Source organism: Panthera pardus, unplaced genomic scaffold (assembly GCF_024362965.1).
Source record: "Panthera pardus isolate Hobbes unplaced genomic scaffold, ASM2436296v1 HiC_scaffold_6, whole genome shotgun sequence".
NCBI lineage: Eukaryota > Metazoa > Chordata > Mammalia > Carnivora > Felidae > Panthera > Panthera pardus.
Window position 1 is genome coordinate 134,576,234 of NW_026526991.1, and position 19,494 is coordinate 134,595,727.

Here is a 19,494-nt window from a genome sequence, read left to right on the forward strand (position 1 = left end):
TCTGCGTCTCCCTCTCTCTCTGCCCCTTCCCTACTCGTGCTTTTTCTCTCTCTCAAAATAAATAAACTCTAATAAGAAGAAAAGAGGTGTGGTTTGTGGAGATAAATTTGGCGGTTTGGGGCACGGCTGTGATTGAAGTCACGTGGGTGGATAAAAATTGTCCACGGAAGGACCACCGAGTGAGAAGAAAAGTGAGCCAGCCCAGGACCAGATTCTGAGTAATCCTGAATCGTTGGAAGTGAAAGGGGACTGAGAAGGCGTGGCTGGAGAAGGAAGCAAGAAAAACAAAATCCAAGTGATGACTTAGAAGCCCAGAGAGGACTTTGTTTAACAGAGGACGTTGTCAGCCGTGCGGTCCAATGGGCGGCTTGGTCGTCGTGGGGGCGGAAATTGAATGGATGGAATGGTGAATGAAGAGTCAGGTCTTTGCTGAGGTTTGGTTTTGGAGGGGAGCAGAGGAATTAGGGTATTGACTGGTTAGAGTTCAAGGGCGGTTTTTGTGGGATGGGTCATTCGAGAACTTGTAGGTGGCTGCTGAGCTCAGTGGTTTTCTTTATGCTGCAGAGCTGAGTCTTCCTGCTTTGGTTTCGGAGGGGCACAGACGGGGAGTCAGAGGGAGGCAGGGATGGGGACGGTGGGGTAGGTGAACGACGTGGGTGACAGGATTGGAAGTGGGTGGTTGATAAGTAAGGAGAACAAACATGACGGTGGCGGTGGCCCCTTTGGACAAGCGTCCCTTCCCTCTGCGTGTCGCCCGTTCGAGGCGCTCCCTGCTGCCCCTGCCCTGGATGGCACGGCCTGTCCTCGAGTATTGTGCAGTTCCCCCCATCCCCTCAACAATGCATTGCTGCACATCGAGACGTCCTGAAGTCCTCGCCTCATTGAAACAGGGGAATAAAATACCGTAAGAGCTGATTAGAATGCATTCATTTTCCAGGGATCTGTGACCGGCGTGAATCGTAGGAGTAACGTCACTACAAGGGAAGTGAGGTTGCAAAGCTGTTGCTTAAGCCGGATTGTAGTGTCGACGGGAAGAGATCTGGCTGGAATTCTGGGTGTTAGGATTATCTCACGCGTGCTCGACTTCTTGCGTGTATGTGCCTTCGTGCGTGCCACGGAGAGCAGAGGTTTGGTTTGGGTGTGGACGACACGCAGACCACGGGATCGGTCGCCCTCTCGGTGGCGTCCACTAAAAATTAAGTAGCTGTGCGTCCGCATTCATGACGGAAGCATCGTGTAACCTGTTCACTGTTGGTCTTGTTCTCAAACTTGAGCCAGTGCCTGTCTTCGCGCGTGACATATCCTATTGTGTTAAGGCTGTGACTGCAGAGTGTAACTAGAGAGATTGCATGTTACCGCTAGGGAGCAGGTGATCGGTTTTATAATAATGTGAGGAAGCAGGAGCAGAAGCTAAAAGTGAACCGGATTCCCGTCACGGTTTACATTAGGAATTACTTTCCATAAGGCAGATTTTGATTCTCTTCTCCGGTACCACTTTGTCAGTGTTGGAAGATGCGATCGTTAGCATGAATTAGCGTTAATATCCAACGTGGGGAGAGGCAATTAAGGGATGAGAAGGCTAAAAAGTATCATCACGCTCTGGAAGAAAGATTTTATTCTAACGATAATGTTTGAAATTAATAAAATAGCAACCATGTGTCTTTTTTTTCCCCCCATGGTTGTCATTTTATATCCATGATCTGATGTGCAGGTTTATTAAAAGTTAAATTTGGATTGCCAGAAATCTGTTCATGTATAATTAAAACATCATTTGGAGGGGCGCCTGTGTGGCTCAGTCAGTGGAGCATCGACTCTTGATTTTGGCTCAGGTCATGATCCCAGGGTTGTGGGATTGGGCCCCACACATGGGATATTCTCTCTCTCTCTCTCTCTCTCTCTCTCTCTCTCTCTCTCTCTCTCTTTCTCTCTCCTCTCTCCCTCTGCCCCTCCCCCATTTGCACCCCCGGTCTAGCTCAAAAAACAAAACAAAACAAAACAAAAACCCCACCATTTTGAGATGTTTCATATACGTTTTTCTAGAGGAAAACATAGTATGTTATATAAACATTTTAATGCATTAAAGAGGGAATGATGGACAGCATTATCAAAGAATACTTCCCTTTTCCCCAGGGCTGATATTGTGCCACCAGAGTCGTAACTGCAAGGAAGCTTTTTCTCATTAAATGCTTACAGCCGCCCAGTGGAGTAGCTCCCATGAAGTCACATATGACCCCGTAATAAGCTAATTTCAACACAGAGGAGCTCTCCTGCTCTCATTCCCAATATTGAGGAAAATTCTGAGCAACGTGTAGAATGTTAAGTAGCAAAGACCTTTCTTGTTAAGAGTCTGCATAAATACTGGCCAAGGTTTTTTTTTTTTTTTTAATATTTTTTTAATGTTTATTTTTGAGAGAGAGAGTGCGAGCTGGGGAAGGACAGAGAGAGAGAGAGGGAGACACAGAACCCGAAGCAGGCTCCAGGCTCGAAGCTGTCAGCATGGAGCCCGATGCGGGGCTCGAACCACGAATCGTGAGGTCATGACCTGAGCCCAAGTCAGACGCTTACCTGGCTGAGTCATCCAGGCGCCCCAATACTGACCAAGGCTTTAATGATTTTCATGGCCTAAATGTTCCATGTTTTAATTATGTAGAATATTCTGAGCCTGGTACCACTCGTGGTTTCTACTTCGACCTACAGTCATGACTCTCTTGTTGGTTTCTTCCAACAGCTCTTAGATTATGTCTTTGTGAAATCCTGATCTTCAGAGCAAAATAAGGATATTCCATTTTGTAATTGTTCAACTATATTTATACAACTGAAAGAGCCCTGGAAGGTTGAATTGAAACTTTTCCTCCTACCCATAGATGGCGAGTACCAAAGAATGCGTGTGTGTGTGTGTGTGTGTGTGTGTGTGTAAAGATAACGTTTCGATATTTTTCACGAGTTATGTCTTCATCTACGTCGTGTTTATTTCTGAAGACAGGAATACTTTTATCCGCATGTTCGAAGCCCAGGTGTATGTAATGTGGTCCGTTGAACACGGTAGGAGCCGATCAATCCTGTTGACCTGTGGAGTCATTTTAATCTATTCTTCTGGTTGTGGGAACAATTTAATTTAACCCTTTATGCAAAATTAATGTGGATTCTTCCCTTTAAAAACCTCCAAGGGAAAGAACTTTATAGTCTTTTACTCTTAATAGTAAGTAGAGGCGCTTCCATTCATAATTCAAGATCCGCTGTTGCCTCCTTGCCTCAGTGAAGTCAACATTAAAGAACAGTTTCCTGATAAGTCCAAGGCGGCGCCTGACATCTTATTGTGAAGCCCCAGTTCTGTTGTGAGCCTGGAGTTTCTGTGGATTGAACACCCTTATTTCTCTCTTCTTCCTCCAGAGACCCCATTAAAATGATAGTAAAGGAATAAAAAATGCATAAACCCACAACAGAAAGGATTGGAAGAGAGACCGGTGCAGAAAAGAAATTTCAGAATGTTCCTAGCAGCTCGAAAGGTGATGAAGGCTTGGTGACGGCCAAAACTCAGTGGGGGCTGCCACCACCCTGGACATCCTTGGCGGGGGGCCCCCGGAGTCCCTGCAGTGCTGGGTGGGGCTGGGACTCGCCAGGTGTAATGGGGTGTCTGCAGTCAGAACACTTCCCAGGCTCTACGTCCCCACCCTGGTGGCACAACCGAGGACCAGAATCCGTGTCTCCACCCTAGGCTCATCTCTGGAGAAACGGACAGAAGTGTCTGGGGGGAACCAGAGAGGCTAGTTTGGGGGTTTGCTTCAACGACGGGAGATACGCAGCACCCACTCGGAGTCAGAAGCCCCTGCTCCGGGACAAAATCTCACCTGCAGGGTTTTGTGTGGTCTACGGTGTAAGGGTGATGCGTGACCAGGGGCCAGCAGGCACTCCAGGAGAACCTCTGATGGAGAGAAGGAGGGAGAAAAGGAAACAACAGAACACCCCCGCATCAGAGGTTGCAGGGTATACAGGAGGAGAAAATCCTCTCATTACTGTATCGAGAGGGTTTGAAAAGGGCAAAAACCAAGAAAAGCTCTGCAAGAAGGGAACGGTCAAAGAGCAGGACAGAGCCATTGCAAATTATAAGTATGGCCGACGAAAGAAATCCAAAGAAGCTTTGGTTAAAAGCGAACTGAGAAAATTGCCAGAAAGAACAAAAGAAGCCTGTGTGTGTTTAAACCCTAAGACAAAGGAGGATATTTGAGTGAATGCGGCCCTGCTGCTCCTTGGTAGTTATTTTCATCTTTCCGGGGAGCGGAAAGGTAGGACAGTAGCCGGTCTGCCTTCTCCGTGGACCTGTGTGTTGAAGCTGGTGACACGGACGAAAAGGTGAGGCGTGTCCATCTGACTTCCGCCTGGGTCTCAGTGTGCAGCATCTGCCTGAATGGGCAGCTTGTACCCACAAGCCAGTGTCCACAACAGGCAGCTTCCTCGAGGAGTCATGGATCATTGAATTCTCTCTGTTTACATGTGCTTGATGGGCCTGGGAATCCAACACGTGTGGTGTTTTCCCAAATCCTGGGGAAAAAAAATGATGGTAATCTTCTGCCTTTTATTTGGAACCTGTTTTTTTTTTAACGTCTCTACACCCAATGTGGGGCTTGAACTCACGACCCAGAGATCAAGAGTCATATGGTCTACCGACTGAGCTGGCCAGATGTCCCTATTTGGAACTCGCCGTTTTGGGATCTGGGGCGGTCTCTAAATGTCTTCACAAAAGATGTCCGTGCGCGTGTGCGCATGTGTTTTCTTTTTCTGAAACTCATGTTCATGGTTGTTTCCTTCAGTGAGATGTGGGTTCCTCCCCAAAGCGAGGTGTTAACATGAGGTGTAACTTGGAGTTTTAAAAAAGCAACGTTGGGTAATATATGTGTGTGTGTATATACGCACACGTATATACATATACGTATATATATTTTACATATACTAAGTTTATATAATATTAAAACTGAATACAATCTTGAATACACGTTCATGAGAAGGTTGTCAAAAGATCCTGATTTTAGTCTTCTAATGAATAAAGCGTCTTCTTATGAACTTTTAGGAGTGTCTCTGTGTAAGTTAAAAAACGTGGGGAAATGATTCCAGTGTTGTGGACAGACTTTGATCCACCTACTTTATTAATCATTTCTTTCTCTCTGTAGAGTCCGCATTTGATGTCACTGGGTGTGGGGCAGGTTGTAGGTTTTGTGAACTTTAAGGTGTAGGGCATCTGAAGGAAAAGGTAATGACCACGGGGCCAGAAATTCGTTATTCCGTTTGAGAAAGATTGTTCTTACGTCCATGCTAGTTGATTTTGAGTCTTCGCAGAGAGATGTTCTGTAGGAAATGAAAATATGCAAGTCTTTTACAGTCTTAAAATTTCTAATTAGAAACTTACATGGACACATAGGAAAATACAGATCAATTTCTATTGCAATGAATTCTAACGAATTTCTGGGCCGTCTTTATTGTACTAGAATTTAACGGACTTGAAGATTCCTTAAAATAAATCTATTGACTGAGAATTGTAGCCGGGTATGCATAGTGTTTTTATATATGGCAGTATTTTCTGGAATAGATTTTCCATTGGAGCATTTAGAATTTGGAGAACTAAGTGTTGACCGAAACAGGTTTTCTTCGAAAAGTAACGATATTCCTGAGAACTGTTTTCTTACTGCTTTTTAATAAAAAATTGTCGGCGTATCTTTACAGCTAAGATACATTTTTCACGGAGAGTAATTTGTCCGGATGTTCCGTGGCACATAAAAGATTACTTCGGAGCCTCGTGTAGAAACATTAATGGCTAGTCGTAGGGCTTCTGGAGTAGATGGTTCACAAGGTGTAAATTTCAGAGCCGTCCCTAGTGTTCTCTTGTGGTGACTCAGCCCCCTTAAATTTCAGCCTCTTATGATGTCTTCATAGAGTGATGGCATATTTAAAACATTTTAACTGAAATGTTAACTTTGATTGTGTGGAAGTCAGAATCAACCCTTACATGAAAAACTGCACTTTCTTCTCGTAGTGGATACGGACATAAATTCTGTCAAGTACAGGACCATTTTTTACTCAACTACGCTGCTTGTCCTTCCTTTGTAAGGAAATACGAAATACATCTTGACCGCGTGCGTTTGTATATTGTCCTGATCTCGAAACTTTTGTTTAGACAGTCATTTGCATATTATCTCTTATCATGCCTGCAATTTAGAGTACTGACCTATCCCTGTGCACAAGCTTTGAGCATCACAGAGTCTCACGGAAAGATTCCTAGTAAGATTGGCATCTGCGTGCTTGAGTTTGAGGTTGACTCTGACGTTTGTTTTTTCTGTGAACTTGGGAAAAAGTTAGTTTAAGAACATCCTCCTCAGAGCCTTGTTATGATGATCGAAAGATACAGAGTAAGTTAAAGGGCTTTGTAAAGCATAAGGTGAATACAATTTTTAATCCGTTTGTCTCGTACGCCACTGCTCGTTGGTCTTGTCAGTAACTGCCAGCGTGTAGGAGGGCTGTCTCCATCCATGCAGGCTGCTGTAACAAAAATACCACACAGTGGGTGGCTTATAGACAACAGAAATGTATTTCTCACAGTTCTGGATGCTGGAAGATCCAGATAAGCCGGCAACAGATTCTACTTCTTGGTTCATAGTTGGTGTCTTTTGTAGTGATTTCACGTGGTGGGAGGGGCCAGGAAACTCTCTGGGTTCTCATTTATAAGGGCACTAATCCTATTCTAAACCCAGTTACCTCCTGAGGGTCCTCCTACCTTCTAACGCAGTCATCTTGGGTGTTGGGATTCAATATGAATTTGGGGGGACACAACCCATTTTGTATATAGCAAGGGGCTAAGTTAGAAATGGGTATAACATTGAAAAATGATTGTTGCACTTTTTTTTTTAACGTTTATTTTTGAGGGAGAGAGAGACAGCGTGTGAGCGGGGGAGGGGTGGAGAGAGAAAGAGAGGGAGACACAGAATGTGAAGCAGGCTCCAGGCTCTAAGCTGTCAGCACAGAGCCCAACGTGGGGCTCAAACCCACGAACTGTGAGATCGTGAGCTGAGCTGAAGTCGGATGCTTAACTGACTGAGCCACCCAAGCGCCCCGCCCTGATTGCTGCACTTTCCAATGATGGAGAAGAACACAGTACAGGTTTTGCCCCAAATGGATGCATTTCCTTATGAGTGTGTATGTATAAAATAAGGAAGATGGTGTTTTATTAGAGATAAAAATCTAGTGGCGAAAGTTGATGAATGGGTGAGTTGTTTGTTTAATCAGGGCCAGGGTTAGGACACTGTATGGCTTAAAGTTGGACTTTTCAGCCTTGTCTGGATCCATTTTATTTTGCCTGGATTCTTCCACTTTGATTGTTCTCTTGGTCTCACGATCATGAACAGGTGCAGGTGGGGGATCCTGGCCGAGATGCAGGTTAGAGACTGAAGTGGCAGGTGCTGCCATTTTCCCCTCCTGATGGTAGCCATGCAAAGCATGCTCATGGTTTTGATCTGAAATTTGTGGGGATAAGCAATAAATATTTGGTGAGCGTGTTTAATAATTTCATATATACTTACAATGAAACAATAGCTATGATTTATTAATTGCCTGGTACGTGCCTGGTAAGGTTATGTTTTATTGACATATGTTTCTCCATTACTCCTTATAGCATCCCCTGAGCAGAAATGTCGTTAGCACCGTTATACTGACGAGGAAAGACCATGAGATACATTGGGTAACTTACTCAAAGTTACAGCCAGTGATGGCAGAGCCAGCCACGGAGTCCAGAGTCCCCCTCAGGCCATGACGTAACCTTTTCCCTCCATACCTTTACGTCCTAGTTGCCTTCTGTTATGACTCTGTTCCTTTCAGTTTGAGCAAGAAACTGTTAAACTTTTTTTTAATGTTTATTTATTTTTGAGAGACAGAGCATGAGCTGGGGAGGGGCAGATAGAGAGAGAGGGAGACACGGAATCCGAAGCAGGCTCCAGGCTCCGAGCTGTCAGCACAGAGCCCGACGTGGGGCTCGAACTCACAGACCGCGGAGATCATGACCTGAGCCGAAGGCGGACGCTCAACCCACTGAGCCACCCATGCGCCCCTTGAGCAAGAAATGGTTGTCTCATGCCTTTGCAGAGCACAAGCAACTCACGAAAGCTAAGTAGCGAATGTATGGTCGGCCGGGCTCCGGGGCCGGCCGGCTCTCCATGGGATCCACAGGGTGGCCGGATGGGGATCTGAGGCTCGATGCCCTCTGTTCCTGGCGTTGTGAATCCTGTGATGCCCCGGGGAAGGTCCGGGGCCTCTCCTGGGTGTGGACATAACCTGGCGAAGCCTTTGGACATCTGCGATTTGGGAGCTAGGCCAGGAGTGCCGTGTTCCTCAAGCCTTGGGTTCTAAGCGCTTGTTGACTGTTGACTTCCGCGTCTGCTATTCCTTTGTTCAGAGATGTCTCGGCCAAGTCCTTCCTTGTCCTGGGTGTGGTCCCCGCTGCTTGGGGCGCCGTCACTTTGGTACTTAGAGACCTGCACTAGCTTCCGCTTGGGTTTCTCTGCCATTAGCCTCTTCTGTTTCCATCCGAGCCTTTATGCTGTTTGCAGATTCAGTTTATGCAGCGACTTCCCGTTTATTCAGTGTTCATGCTGGCTTTCTGGGCGGCCGCGTGGCGTGTGTCACCGTTCCACCCCCGGAGTGGACGCTGCCTCCTCCTCCACGTCTCCCTCCCTGTGCCTCCCCTCAGCTGCTTCTCTCAGTCCAAAAATCCCTTCTTCCTCTTCTCCACCTGTAAAACCTTTCCTGTCCTTCAGAGCCTGTGGCTGTTTTTCCACCTGAGTCTTCTGCCCCTCACGGATCCCTTTCTTCTTGGAACCTCCCCAATTTTGTGCTTGACAGTATCTTCTTTTTGCCCACGGAAGTTTCTGAATAGATGCTAAGACAACAGGGCCCCGTATTCTTCAGCCCCCTGGATACCCAGCAAAATCGAGGCCCACCGGAGGCATGAAGTCACCCGCTGATGACAGATTTCTTGTCTTCATTTTAGAACTGAAGCCTGGTGCTTAAAATTAAGAAAAGTATCGAAAACCACACGCGTGTCCTGGGAAGTGCTGTGATGATACACTTCTCAGACACTCTCCTGCTGTGTTGAAGTGTTGTTGTTGTTTTTTTTTCTTCTTTTGTCTTGCCAGCAATCAAAGAGAAGTACACAGACTGGACAGAATTCCTCATTCGTGATTTGACTGGTTCCCGGACGGCCCCCGCCAGCCTCCTGGAAGGTGTATGTATTGTTGCTATTCAGCTGTTCTGTGTCTGAAGCATGACAGTTACATGAGCGCCTTTGCATATATCCTTCGGCAGGTGCATGTGTATGTGCGGATGTCTCCACCCCAATGGCCTCACTTCCTGTTTGTTTCATGAGTTGCTTTGGTTAATCTTACGGCACTCAAGACACTTCACCTGTGTTCCAGTCAATAAGTGGAAAATTTGCCTCACGTCTTTCAATGATAACGTTAGGATATCTTTCCCCTCTCCTGTACATTTAAGTCTCCATCCTATATTAGTGAATATAAAGTCCCGTGGAATAACTGATCTCATGGAGGTGACCACTAAATATACGTGCTCTGGTGTAGTCTTGGGGTATACTGATAAGTGGTTCCATTGACTACTCCGTTCTTGGATGTATACCCTCATGATGATAACACACAGGTGTTACATACTAATTGAATTAGCTTCCCCTTATGAAAACAAGGGGAGGACTGGCTAATATTTCAGTGCGGTTAAGGTATTTTTAAGGTACTGAGGAAAAAAATAGTTTAATCTGCAACCTTGATGGTTCATTTAACAATAATTTCGTGATAAATATTTACCATATATAATAGGAGGAACAGTGCACTGTCAAAAATAATTACTGAGTTATCAAATCTGTTTGAAAAATCCCCCCCCCCCACCGCCCCAAACGGGGAAACACATAGTAAATAACAAGGAATACGGTGTGGATTTTGACACTCATTATTCTCTTAACGTTAACCGTAAATTTCCCTCTTCTCATCAATGACATTGACTTTTGGAGCACTGCTGTGTGATATATAGTTATCCAGTGTTGTTTTGTGAAGATTTTGCCTAATGTGTTTGCTTATCTTAATGGCTCTTAATTCAATTGTTTGGTTAACAAATCAAAATGATGGTTCTTCACCCTTTCAGAAGGACAAATTGTCTTTCTCTGTTCATTCTTTTTTTTTTTTTTTAATGTATTTGCCCTCACGGCTGACTGAACAAACACCCTTTTCACGTCCTAACTTACGCTGAGAGGGTCGCTTATACGGGGCCGTAATTATATATCGTCTCTAAACTTAACTGTCGGGTCAGGTGTAGAAATAACTTCACATTATTGTCGAATGTAGCCGATCATTAAACGTGGAATAAACATGCCATCTACACCTCTTCACACAAGTATGAGAGAGTCTTAATCCTTAGAGTGGTAGCCAGTTAAGATAAATGTCTGTTGGGTCACAGTACGAAGTGATAGCCCCGTAGCGGATACATCTGTCTATGGGAAAAGTAGACATTTCGCTACCACGTGTTTTCCAGCTCGAGGCAAATTGGGTGCAACTCTCCTTAAAAGCATGCTTATTTCGAGCAAGCCCGGCTTTATCCGGGAAGGGTGATTTGTTTGGTGAGAACGAGAGCGCAAACTGTTACGTTCTGTTTACTTGCGAGTGTCTTCGGGCAGAGGGCTGGGTGAGATGTGCAAGTGTGTGTGGGGGGGGGGGGGGGAAGCGGGCAGGGGCGGGGCCGTGGGCGCGGAGAGGAGGGGGGAGGAGGGAAACACCAGACTGTCTGCCAATAGCTTGGATGATGGTGTGAGAAAATATTATCTTCTGCTGTCATCTGTTTCCATGAGAACCTCAACATAAAGTTTAAAATAAGGAGTTTTGCTTCTGTTTAAACAGCCTCTGCGAGGGAAAGGCCCTATAGACCTCATTACAGTTGATTCCTTAATAGAACTTCAGGACTCTCACAACCCTTTTCAGTACTGGATAGTTAGTGTGATTGAAAATGTTGGAGGAAGATTACGCCTTCGCTATGTGGGATTGGAGGACACTGAATCCTATGACCAGTGGTTGTTTTACTTGGATTACAGACTTCGACCAGTTGGTTGGTGTCAAGAGAATAAGTACAGAATGGACCCACCTTCAGGTAAGGGCCGAGGCTAAGGCTGCTGGGAAGTACTTGGGAAAAACGTGTGGTATTTTCCCGGATACGCCTCTGGAGACTTTGTTCGGGTCCGTGTACGTGCATCTCGGGCCTTTTAACTTAAGAATACTTTCTGTAGAAAACGGAACTCAAGGCCTCAGGTAATAATACTTTACGAGGGGAAAGCAGCGGAGGCTGCCGTGAAGTTTAATCTAGTTCCTTTGGAATCCCTGGTTCGCAAATGAAAGGCCCAGTGGACTGGGGCTTGGTCACATTCTCCCTTTTTCTTTAGGAATTTTGACGGTCTTGGAAGTAAGTTCCAAAATCTCTGTCCACCCATCCTTCATCCATCCATCCATCCATCCATCCACCCACCCTCTCATCCGTTCGTTTATTCATCCACCTCTGTTCGTCTGTACCCTGCCCTTCATCCGTACCCCTCCATCCATTGGTCCATCTACCTGTCCATCCACTTACCTACCTATCCATCCATTCACCCATCCCTTCACCCTCCCAGCCTCCCACCTATTTGCCATCCATCCATCTACCCACGTCCATCCATCCATCCATCCATCCATCCATCCATCCAAATACCCAAACCAAATGCTTGTTTATATAATCTGTCCCGACCTGGAAATGGCAAAGAGAAAATCGTCATACGTTTTTTCCTGGCGCATCAGGGATATTAATTCGCTTCAAAAGCACCGTCAAATGACTTTATGCAGACTTAATGGGACAAAATAGTGCATTATGCTTCCATACGTACCTCACCGGGTGAGAATCTCACTGTTCACAAACTGACCATTCTTGAACGTTCAGTGTGTGCCAGGTGATTTTACATCTGGTGTGGTATTTGTTTTGATTGCAAAAAAGTGCTGCATGTTTGGTGTGAATATTTCCTTTTCCAGCAGAGAAAATTTGAGACTGAGAGCAAGCTACTTGTCCAAGGCCATCTAGTTTGAAGGGCGATGGCCCCTTGCCCCGCATTTCTTCCCGTTCCCCCTGCTGCCCATACTGGCCTTACCAGTTTTTTTTTTTAATTTTTTTTTAACGTTTATTTATTTTTGAGACAGAGAGAGACAGAGCATGAACGGGGGAGGGTCAGAGAGAGAGGGAGACACAGAATCCGAAGCAGGCTCCAGGCTCTGAGCTGTCAGCACAGTGCCCAATGCGGGGCTTGAACTCACGGACCGCGAGATCATGACCCGAGCTGAAGTCGGCTGCCCAACTGACTGAGCCACCCAGGCGCCCCCCTTACCAGTTTTTTTAATGGGTGTCCTCAGAACAAAAAAATGTTGGATATGGAATTAAAGATGACAAGGTAGAAATATTATTGTCTTCCAGAAATTTCTGTTTTTCCTCCTGGTCCGTTTCACCAGATACACTGGAAGCAGAGAGCCAAGTATTTTATTAAAATTGCCGGAGATCTTTTTTCCTGCCATATTAGGTGCCGGTGCCCGTCTTGAGTCCGTGAAGCGAAGGAGTTAACATTCCTCCCTTCTGTCGCTCAAGGGCTTTAATTGAAAAAAAAAAAGTTCCTGGTTCTGTATGTCATGTATTTGCATTTATGTTGAGTTTGACAGGCATATAGACACATAACATGGTATTTTATTAGTATTATTGTTGTCAACGTTTTGAGAAGCAGCCAGGAAATCCATTTATACCCTGAGTAATTTTGGACTCTGATGACAAACAAAGGGCCTGTCAGTGTTGAGAAAAGATCTAAGCTCACATTTGCCTTGGGATTCATAACCTGGCAGGAGAAATTTACTTTGTGTGGGAAGTCGGGTGTATAAATCTTAGCTTAGTATCTAATTGCTTTATAAATTTTAGGAGATCCCTATATTTGCCAGTGTGAACATTTATAGCAAAGGATTATTACTTGCTTCTTAGGTTCTGTGCAGTGTTCTTTGCTGTGAAGTCTGGGGACTCATACTCCAAAGCAAGAATAATGGAAAGTGTCACCATAGAAACTTAGGAGATACTTGCACAGGAGAGCTCTCTCTCTCTCTCTCTCTCTCTCTCTCTTTCTGTCTCTTTTAGATCATTTAATGTCTTTATAAGACAAGAATAAATTGTGTTTACTGGTCTTAGTGAATTTCTGGACACGAATTGTCCATTCCACTGAAGAGTTCGTGGGTGTCCTTAAAGACTTTGGAGGAGGCCTTCGTCGTGAAGAAGTTTATTTTCTCGACATTTAAATTGTTGGCGAGAGAGGTTTTGTATGGGGAGAGGAAAAGAAAAGGCAAAAGGACACTCAAGTGTGGCTTTTAGTTCTTCAGATGAGGTTCTTCACGCAAGATGAAAGCTGGGTTCCCTTGCCTCATTCAGCAGAACAACACGCGAGGTGGCGATTATAGTCGCTGAGTTTTATTTTATTTTTTTTAAGTTTTTTTTTACTTAAATTCCAGTTAGTTAGCATACAGCGTGATATTAGTTTCAGGTGTACGGTTTCGTGATCCATCCATTCCCTACATCACCCAGTGCTCATCACAAGTGCGTCCTTAATCCCCATCACCTAGTTCCCCCATCCCCCACCCGCCTCCCCTCTGGTGACCAGCAGTGTGTTCTCTATAGTTAAGAGTCTGTTTCTTGGCTTCCCCCGCCTCTCCCCTTCCCCCCCCACCCCCGCTCATTTGTTTTGTTTCTTAAATCTCACATGAGTGAGATCGTATGGTGTTTGCCTTTCTCTGACTGGCTTATTTCACTGAGGATAATACTGTCCAGCTCCATCCATGTTGTTGCAAATGTCAAGGTCTCATCCTTTTTTTACGGCTGAGTAAGACTCCATTGCATATAGAAACCACATCTTCTTTATCCGTTCACCAATTGATGGACACTTGGGTTGCCTCCATCATTTGGCCGTTGTGGATTATGCTGCTATAAATGTAGGGCACCCGTGTCTTATACACGCGAACAGAACCCAATACTGTGGCCTTGTGGAAATCAATCTCGAGACCCAGAGGGACTTAAAACTTACACGGTAGTGCCCTTTCCTTAACGGAAATATAGGTGGGAAGAAAATTTCCGGCTTGCATAAAAATATTAGCTATGGTTCTTATCACCAGACACCCTTAGCTAGATGAAAAGTGTTGACTGTTCAATAAGAAGGGGATTTGGAGGTGTGGGGCGGAGGGGAGAGGAGAGATGCTCAGGGTGCACCTGAGAGTAAGCCCTGCGGACCCACCCCTCCACGCCTGCCTTGCTGTGTCCCCACTAACTGCCACCTTCGCCAACACGAAGCATGGCTCATCCTTCAGTTTTACTCTTTTTACTTGTTAAAGGGCATGAGATTTCTCAACCGTTCAGTACAAATCAAGGCAGAAGTAAGGAGTAGAAAGTGGCTGGATACTTTTCAAAAATGCTAGGAAAGGGGGCTGCTCGTAAACCGTCTAGCAGAGAGAAAGCTACATTCCTTGTGTCTTTCCATCTCTGGCTCAAACTGGAGAAGACAGGTCGGGGGAGGACAGAAAGAGGGGAAGAAGCCCCCCCACCCCCCGTGTCACACCCAGGGCAGTCCGGGGGGCACGTGGGTGCTGATGGAGGAGGTTGAATCCAGCTTCGGTGAAGACTGGGTGAGGGAGCGGAAAATGATGAAACGCCAGGGGGTCGAGGAAGAGGGCAGCCACTTCCTGAAGTCCTTAGCGGTTCAGGCTTTATCGGGAGAGGACCGGAAATCCTGCCAGTAGCGGCTTCCCTTCTGTGCTGAACGGAAGGCAGCCTGCGATCAGACCCGAGCTCCTTCTCCAGCCACGCAGCCCTGGAGCCCTGCACTCTGAGTGCTCTCCCTGCACCTCCGCTTCCTCTGTGTTCCACAGGCTTGCTAGGCACGTCCTGTCCTCGGGGGGCCATTCTTCCAGATGTGGCATTGACCGTCCCCTCGCTTCGTTCAGACGGTCCCGTCGTGAGGGCATTTCAGTACCCCTCTAACCGAACATCTGTGTCTGATCTGTGCTGCGTCTCTGGTGCCTGGCGCATCGTGGGTGCTCAGTGAATATTTGTCCGGTGAACTGACTGAATAAAAAGCTGGGGATGTCTCTAGGGAGGGAGGGAACCAGCCGAGTCCAGCTTTCAAGAGCCAAATCATTATTGGGGCTGCGGACGCCAATCTGGAGGGGGAGACCTCCCCCAGAATGGCAAGAGCTGTGCTAGCCTTTTTGCCCCTGATGAGTAAGGGGAGCGTTTGAAAACAGGGTCGGATCAAGCAGAGATGCTCTTTGTTGTTGTTGTTGTTGTTGTTTTTGAAATTTATTGTCAAGTTGGTTTCCATACAACACCCAGTGCTCATCCCAAAAGGTGCCCTCCTCAATACCCATCAGCCACCCTCCCCTCCCTCCCACCCCCCATCAACCCTCAGTTTGTTCTCAGTTTTGAAGAGTCTCTTATGCTTTGGCTCTCTCCCACTGGAACCTCTTTTTTTTTTCCCCTCCCCTCCCCCATGGGTTTCTGTTAAGTTTCTCAGGATCCACATAAGAGTGGAACCATATGGTATATGTCTTTCTCTGTATGGCTTATTTCACTTAGCATCACACTCTCCAGTTCCATCCACGTTGCTACAAAGGGCCATATTTCATTCTTTCTCATTGCCACGTAGTACTCCATTGTGTATATAAACCACAATTTCTTTATCCATTCATCAGTTGATGGACATTTCGGCTCTTTCCATCATTTGGCTATTGTTGAGAGTGCTGCTATAAACATTGGGGTACAAGTGCCCCTGTGCATCAGTACTCCTGTATCCCTTGGGTGAATTCCTAGCAGTGCTATTGCTGGGTCATAGGGTAGGTCTATTTTTAATTTTCTGAGGAACCTCCACACTGTTTTCCAGAGTGGCTGCACCAATTTGCATTCCCACCAACAGTGCAAGAGGGTTCCTGTTTCTCCACATCCTCTCCAGCATCTATAGTCTCCTGATTTGTTCATTTTGGCCACTCTGACTGGCGTGAGGTGATATCTGAGTGTGGTTTTGATTTGTACTTCCCTGATGAGGGAGATGCTCTTTGTTGATGGGATCTGTTGTTGAGCACCCGGCATGGCTCCAGGACCCACTCCGTGGGCAGGAATATGGCTCTGTGGGGTTCACGGTGATTTTCGTTCCTCTAGAAGAGTTCACGTGTGGCTCCAGCTCGAAGAAGCGGGCGGAGCTGGAAGAACATGGACTTGGAGCCAGGGTCTGAGTTCCAGCTTCTTCTTGCACTTCTGTCCCTCGCTGCAGAGCCCTGGGCAGCCCCTCTACTTTCCTCCTCTGCAAAATGGGGGTCATTGTACATTTGCCGTGCTGTGGAGCGTTGACAAGATACCGCAAGTGGTGGGCGTTTTCGAGATACTCGTTCCGTGATCAGAGTTGTGTGGTTCTATTCGGGTTTCTAGGAAATTTGAGAAGGTTGTTGAGATCAGTGGTCTCTTAGAGGCCCCCCCCCCCCGCTCTTGTGTTTCTAGATGTTCGGAGAGCGAGGTAGAGTCTTACGTGTTGTTGCAAAAACTAAGGACAAGAAACCTTCTGAGGCCTTTTGCCTCTCTGTCTCTCGATGTTTTTCCGTATTTTTTTTTTTGCCTTCGCCACCTTTATGGCAGCCATTTTTTTTTTCTTGGTCTTCCTGAGTCTGGAAATTTCTGAACTATTTCTCTGTCCAAAGATGGTTGTCGCTTTCTGTATTAGTTAGCCCAGGCGGCCACGCAAAACGCGCGGAGGGCTTAAATGACACAGATGATTTTCTCGTGGTGTTGGAGGATGTGAGTCCGAGATGCGGGTGTTGGTAGGGTTGAGTTCTGGGGACAGCCCACTTCCTCCTCTGTGGATACCCTCTTCTTTATGTGCACAGGGAAAGAGAGAGAGACAGAGAGCTCGGTGCTCCTCCCGTCATGGGGACCCTACCTTCATGACCGCATCTAACCCTGATTACCTCCTGAAGGCCCCATCTCCAAACACCATCCCATTGGGGGTTAGAACTTCAGCGTATTAATTTTGGGGAGACACCAACATTCCGTCTGCAGCTTCCCAGTGTCTGGCAACAAGCGTAGACCAGTCTTTGCTCACTGGTGAGACAGGAAGGGGTGGTTGTTGCAGGGTGCATGAAAAGGGGGGGGGTCACCCCTCCAGGCTTTCCTTCGGTCGGAGGTTGTGAGCTGGTGGTCCTCTGCTCCCCTCCTGTTTTCTCTAGCCCTCGCCTCGCAAGAGCCGGCCAAACGCTCAGAGGGCGAGCGCCTCATTTCGACTTAGGCTTCTAGTTAAAGATGGGTCAGGCCAGATTTTAATTGCTTATTACTTCCCCGCAAACAGAAATCGACATGATACACTCTATTAAATTACCTGCAACACAATCATTTTAAGAAAATGGTTTATGTTCTTTTAATGGCGCTATTTATCGTCCATAAACTTGCTGGTGTAACCAAGCGCCTCTCTGTCCTAATGAAACACACACACGGAATATTGTTGTTCTCTGTTTATTGGAACCGTGAGGTGTTTAGCTTTTGCAAGTGGTCGAGCATTCTGAAAAAAACCACATTTGATTTTCACCTTCTAAGAGAAGTGTGCCTTGCCATGGGGTTAAATTCCATATCAGGGCTTAATATCCTCAGAAAGAAGACAAAGGATCGTAAGGCTGTAGGACAGAGACAAAAATCGCACGGAGCCTGGGTTTCTTAGTCCATCCAGGCTGCTCTAGGAGAATAAATACCACAGACTGGGCATTTATTATTTCTCCCAGTTCTGGAGGCTGCAGGTCTGAGATCAGGGCACCCGCAGATTTGGTGTCTGCTTCCTGGGTCACGGGCAGCCGTCCTTCAGCATCCTCACATGGTGGGAGGGGCGAGGAGGCTCTCTGGGGTCTCTTTTATAAGGGCACTAATCCCGTTCGTGGGGGCTCTCCCCCTTGTGACCTCCCAAAGGCCCCACCTCCTACCCATCACTTTTGGGGAAGGATTTCAACATTACTTTTTGGGGGGACACCTTCTGAGATGGCGTGGTGGGCAGAATGGTGCCCTGCCAGTGTGTGGGGACACCTGCCGGGGCCGGGAAGGGCTGTGAGCATCCCTGCTGGGGTGTGTACATCACCGTGCTCTGTTCTGGTGGTCTGGATCCAGCCCTGGCCAGGTGGGGCTTTTGCTCTGGTCTTGCATAGTTTTCATGAACCACTCTTCTCTTCCCCTCTTCTCTATCTCTGGGGCTCCCCAGCCCCCAGACGCCTCAGTTGCAGACTGCAGGGGTTCAGGCACCAGCACAGGGGACCTTCTCTTGCCCTTTCTCACCCTTTGTGTCTTGTCTTTGACCAGCACCGTCCTTTTTCGTGACCTTGGCTCTCTTTTTACTACCGTGCCAAGGTTGAACTCCCTATTGACCAGCATCCAGATCCCTGGGACAGTGAATTTGTTCCTGTCTGCTCAGGAAATCTGGGCTCCTGTGTGTTCTTTCCCTCCTGAGGCTCTTGACCTGCTGCACTTGGTGTCCTCAGGCTTTGCTTCCTGGAGCAATTGTCTCCCTTTCACCGAGGTTTTAATGCAGTGCCCCTGAGCTGAACCATTGGTGCATTTCAGGGAATCCTTCTCATGGGGCAGTTTATAAGGCTGTGAACTGGTCCCTCTTCCTCCTTTGTGGGACCCTGTGACCAGCGATTTCTTTGTTCTTTGTGGGACCCTGTGACCCCCTCCTCACCTGTGCATGGTGGAGGGACCGTTGGTTCATTTTCTGCGGCCCCACTGTGTCCGCCCAAGTATGTCAGATACTGTGAAGGAGAATCACTTTCTTTTTGTGTTCCGCTATAGAAATGCCAAATTGGGGGAAAAAGATTCCCTAGAGGTAGAAGAGTATAAATAAAATGTTAAGGAGGATTATACAGTGTGCACAGCAGAGCCTGTCTGCTCACTCATAACCCTTGACGTGACTTTGCGTAACGGACAGCGAATGACAGTGGGCTGAACCTTGATAACTTGACTCCTTCCGGCAGCATCTTTCTCCTCTCGTAATTCTGGTAGCCTGAAAAGACTCGATAAACTGCTAAAACACAGGCACTCAGGCTCAAGGTGAGTTCAGAAGCTGTGGGTGCCAAAATATATGGCTGCATGCTGAAAAGCAGACATGCAAGAAATTAAAAATATAGCCCCAAAGGTTTAATGTTGCCTTTTAACTGTGCTTAAATTCATATTCATGTCCTAACGGTCTGTCTGGAGTAGCCTGGGTTGATATAGGGAAGGTATAAACATATCTCCTTCAAGTGAGTGCTTCTGCAAATCCTATTTTGATAAGGTCTTAAATCCGTGGAGATCAGATCATAAAATTCCCCTGCAGTTTTAGCAATCGGTGGAAACAGGGCTCAACAC

General features: G+C 46.6%; 1 protein-coding gene across 9 annotated transcripts in view; it reads left to right on the forward strand.

The window, feature by feature from the left end:
* Positions 1-19,494, forward strand: part of SFMBT2 (Scm like with four mbt domains 2) — a 228,122-nt gene that overhangs the window by 98,343 nt on the left and 110,285 nt on the right. For 7 of the 9 annotated variants that reach the window (XM_053895623.1, XM_053895624.1, XM_053895625.1 and 4 more), the window contains 2 exons: positions 9,174-9,262; positions 10,935-11,181. The exons of 1 other annotated variant lie outside the window; for it this stretch is intronic. In XM_053895623.1, the coding sequence (XP_053751598.1) occupies positions 9,174-9,262; positions 10,935-11,181 (336 nt within the window). The remainder of the gene's footprint in view (positions 1-9,173; positions 9,263-10,934; positions 11,182-19,494) is intronic. One more of the 9 variants, XM_053895628.1, reaches the window with a different exon arrangement.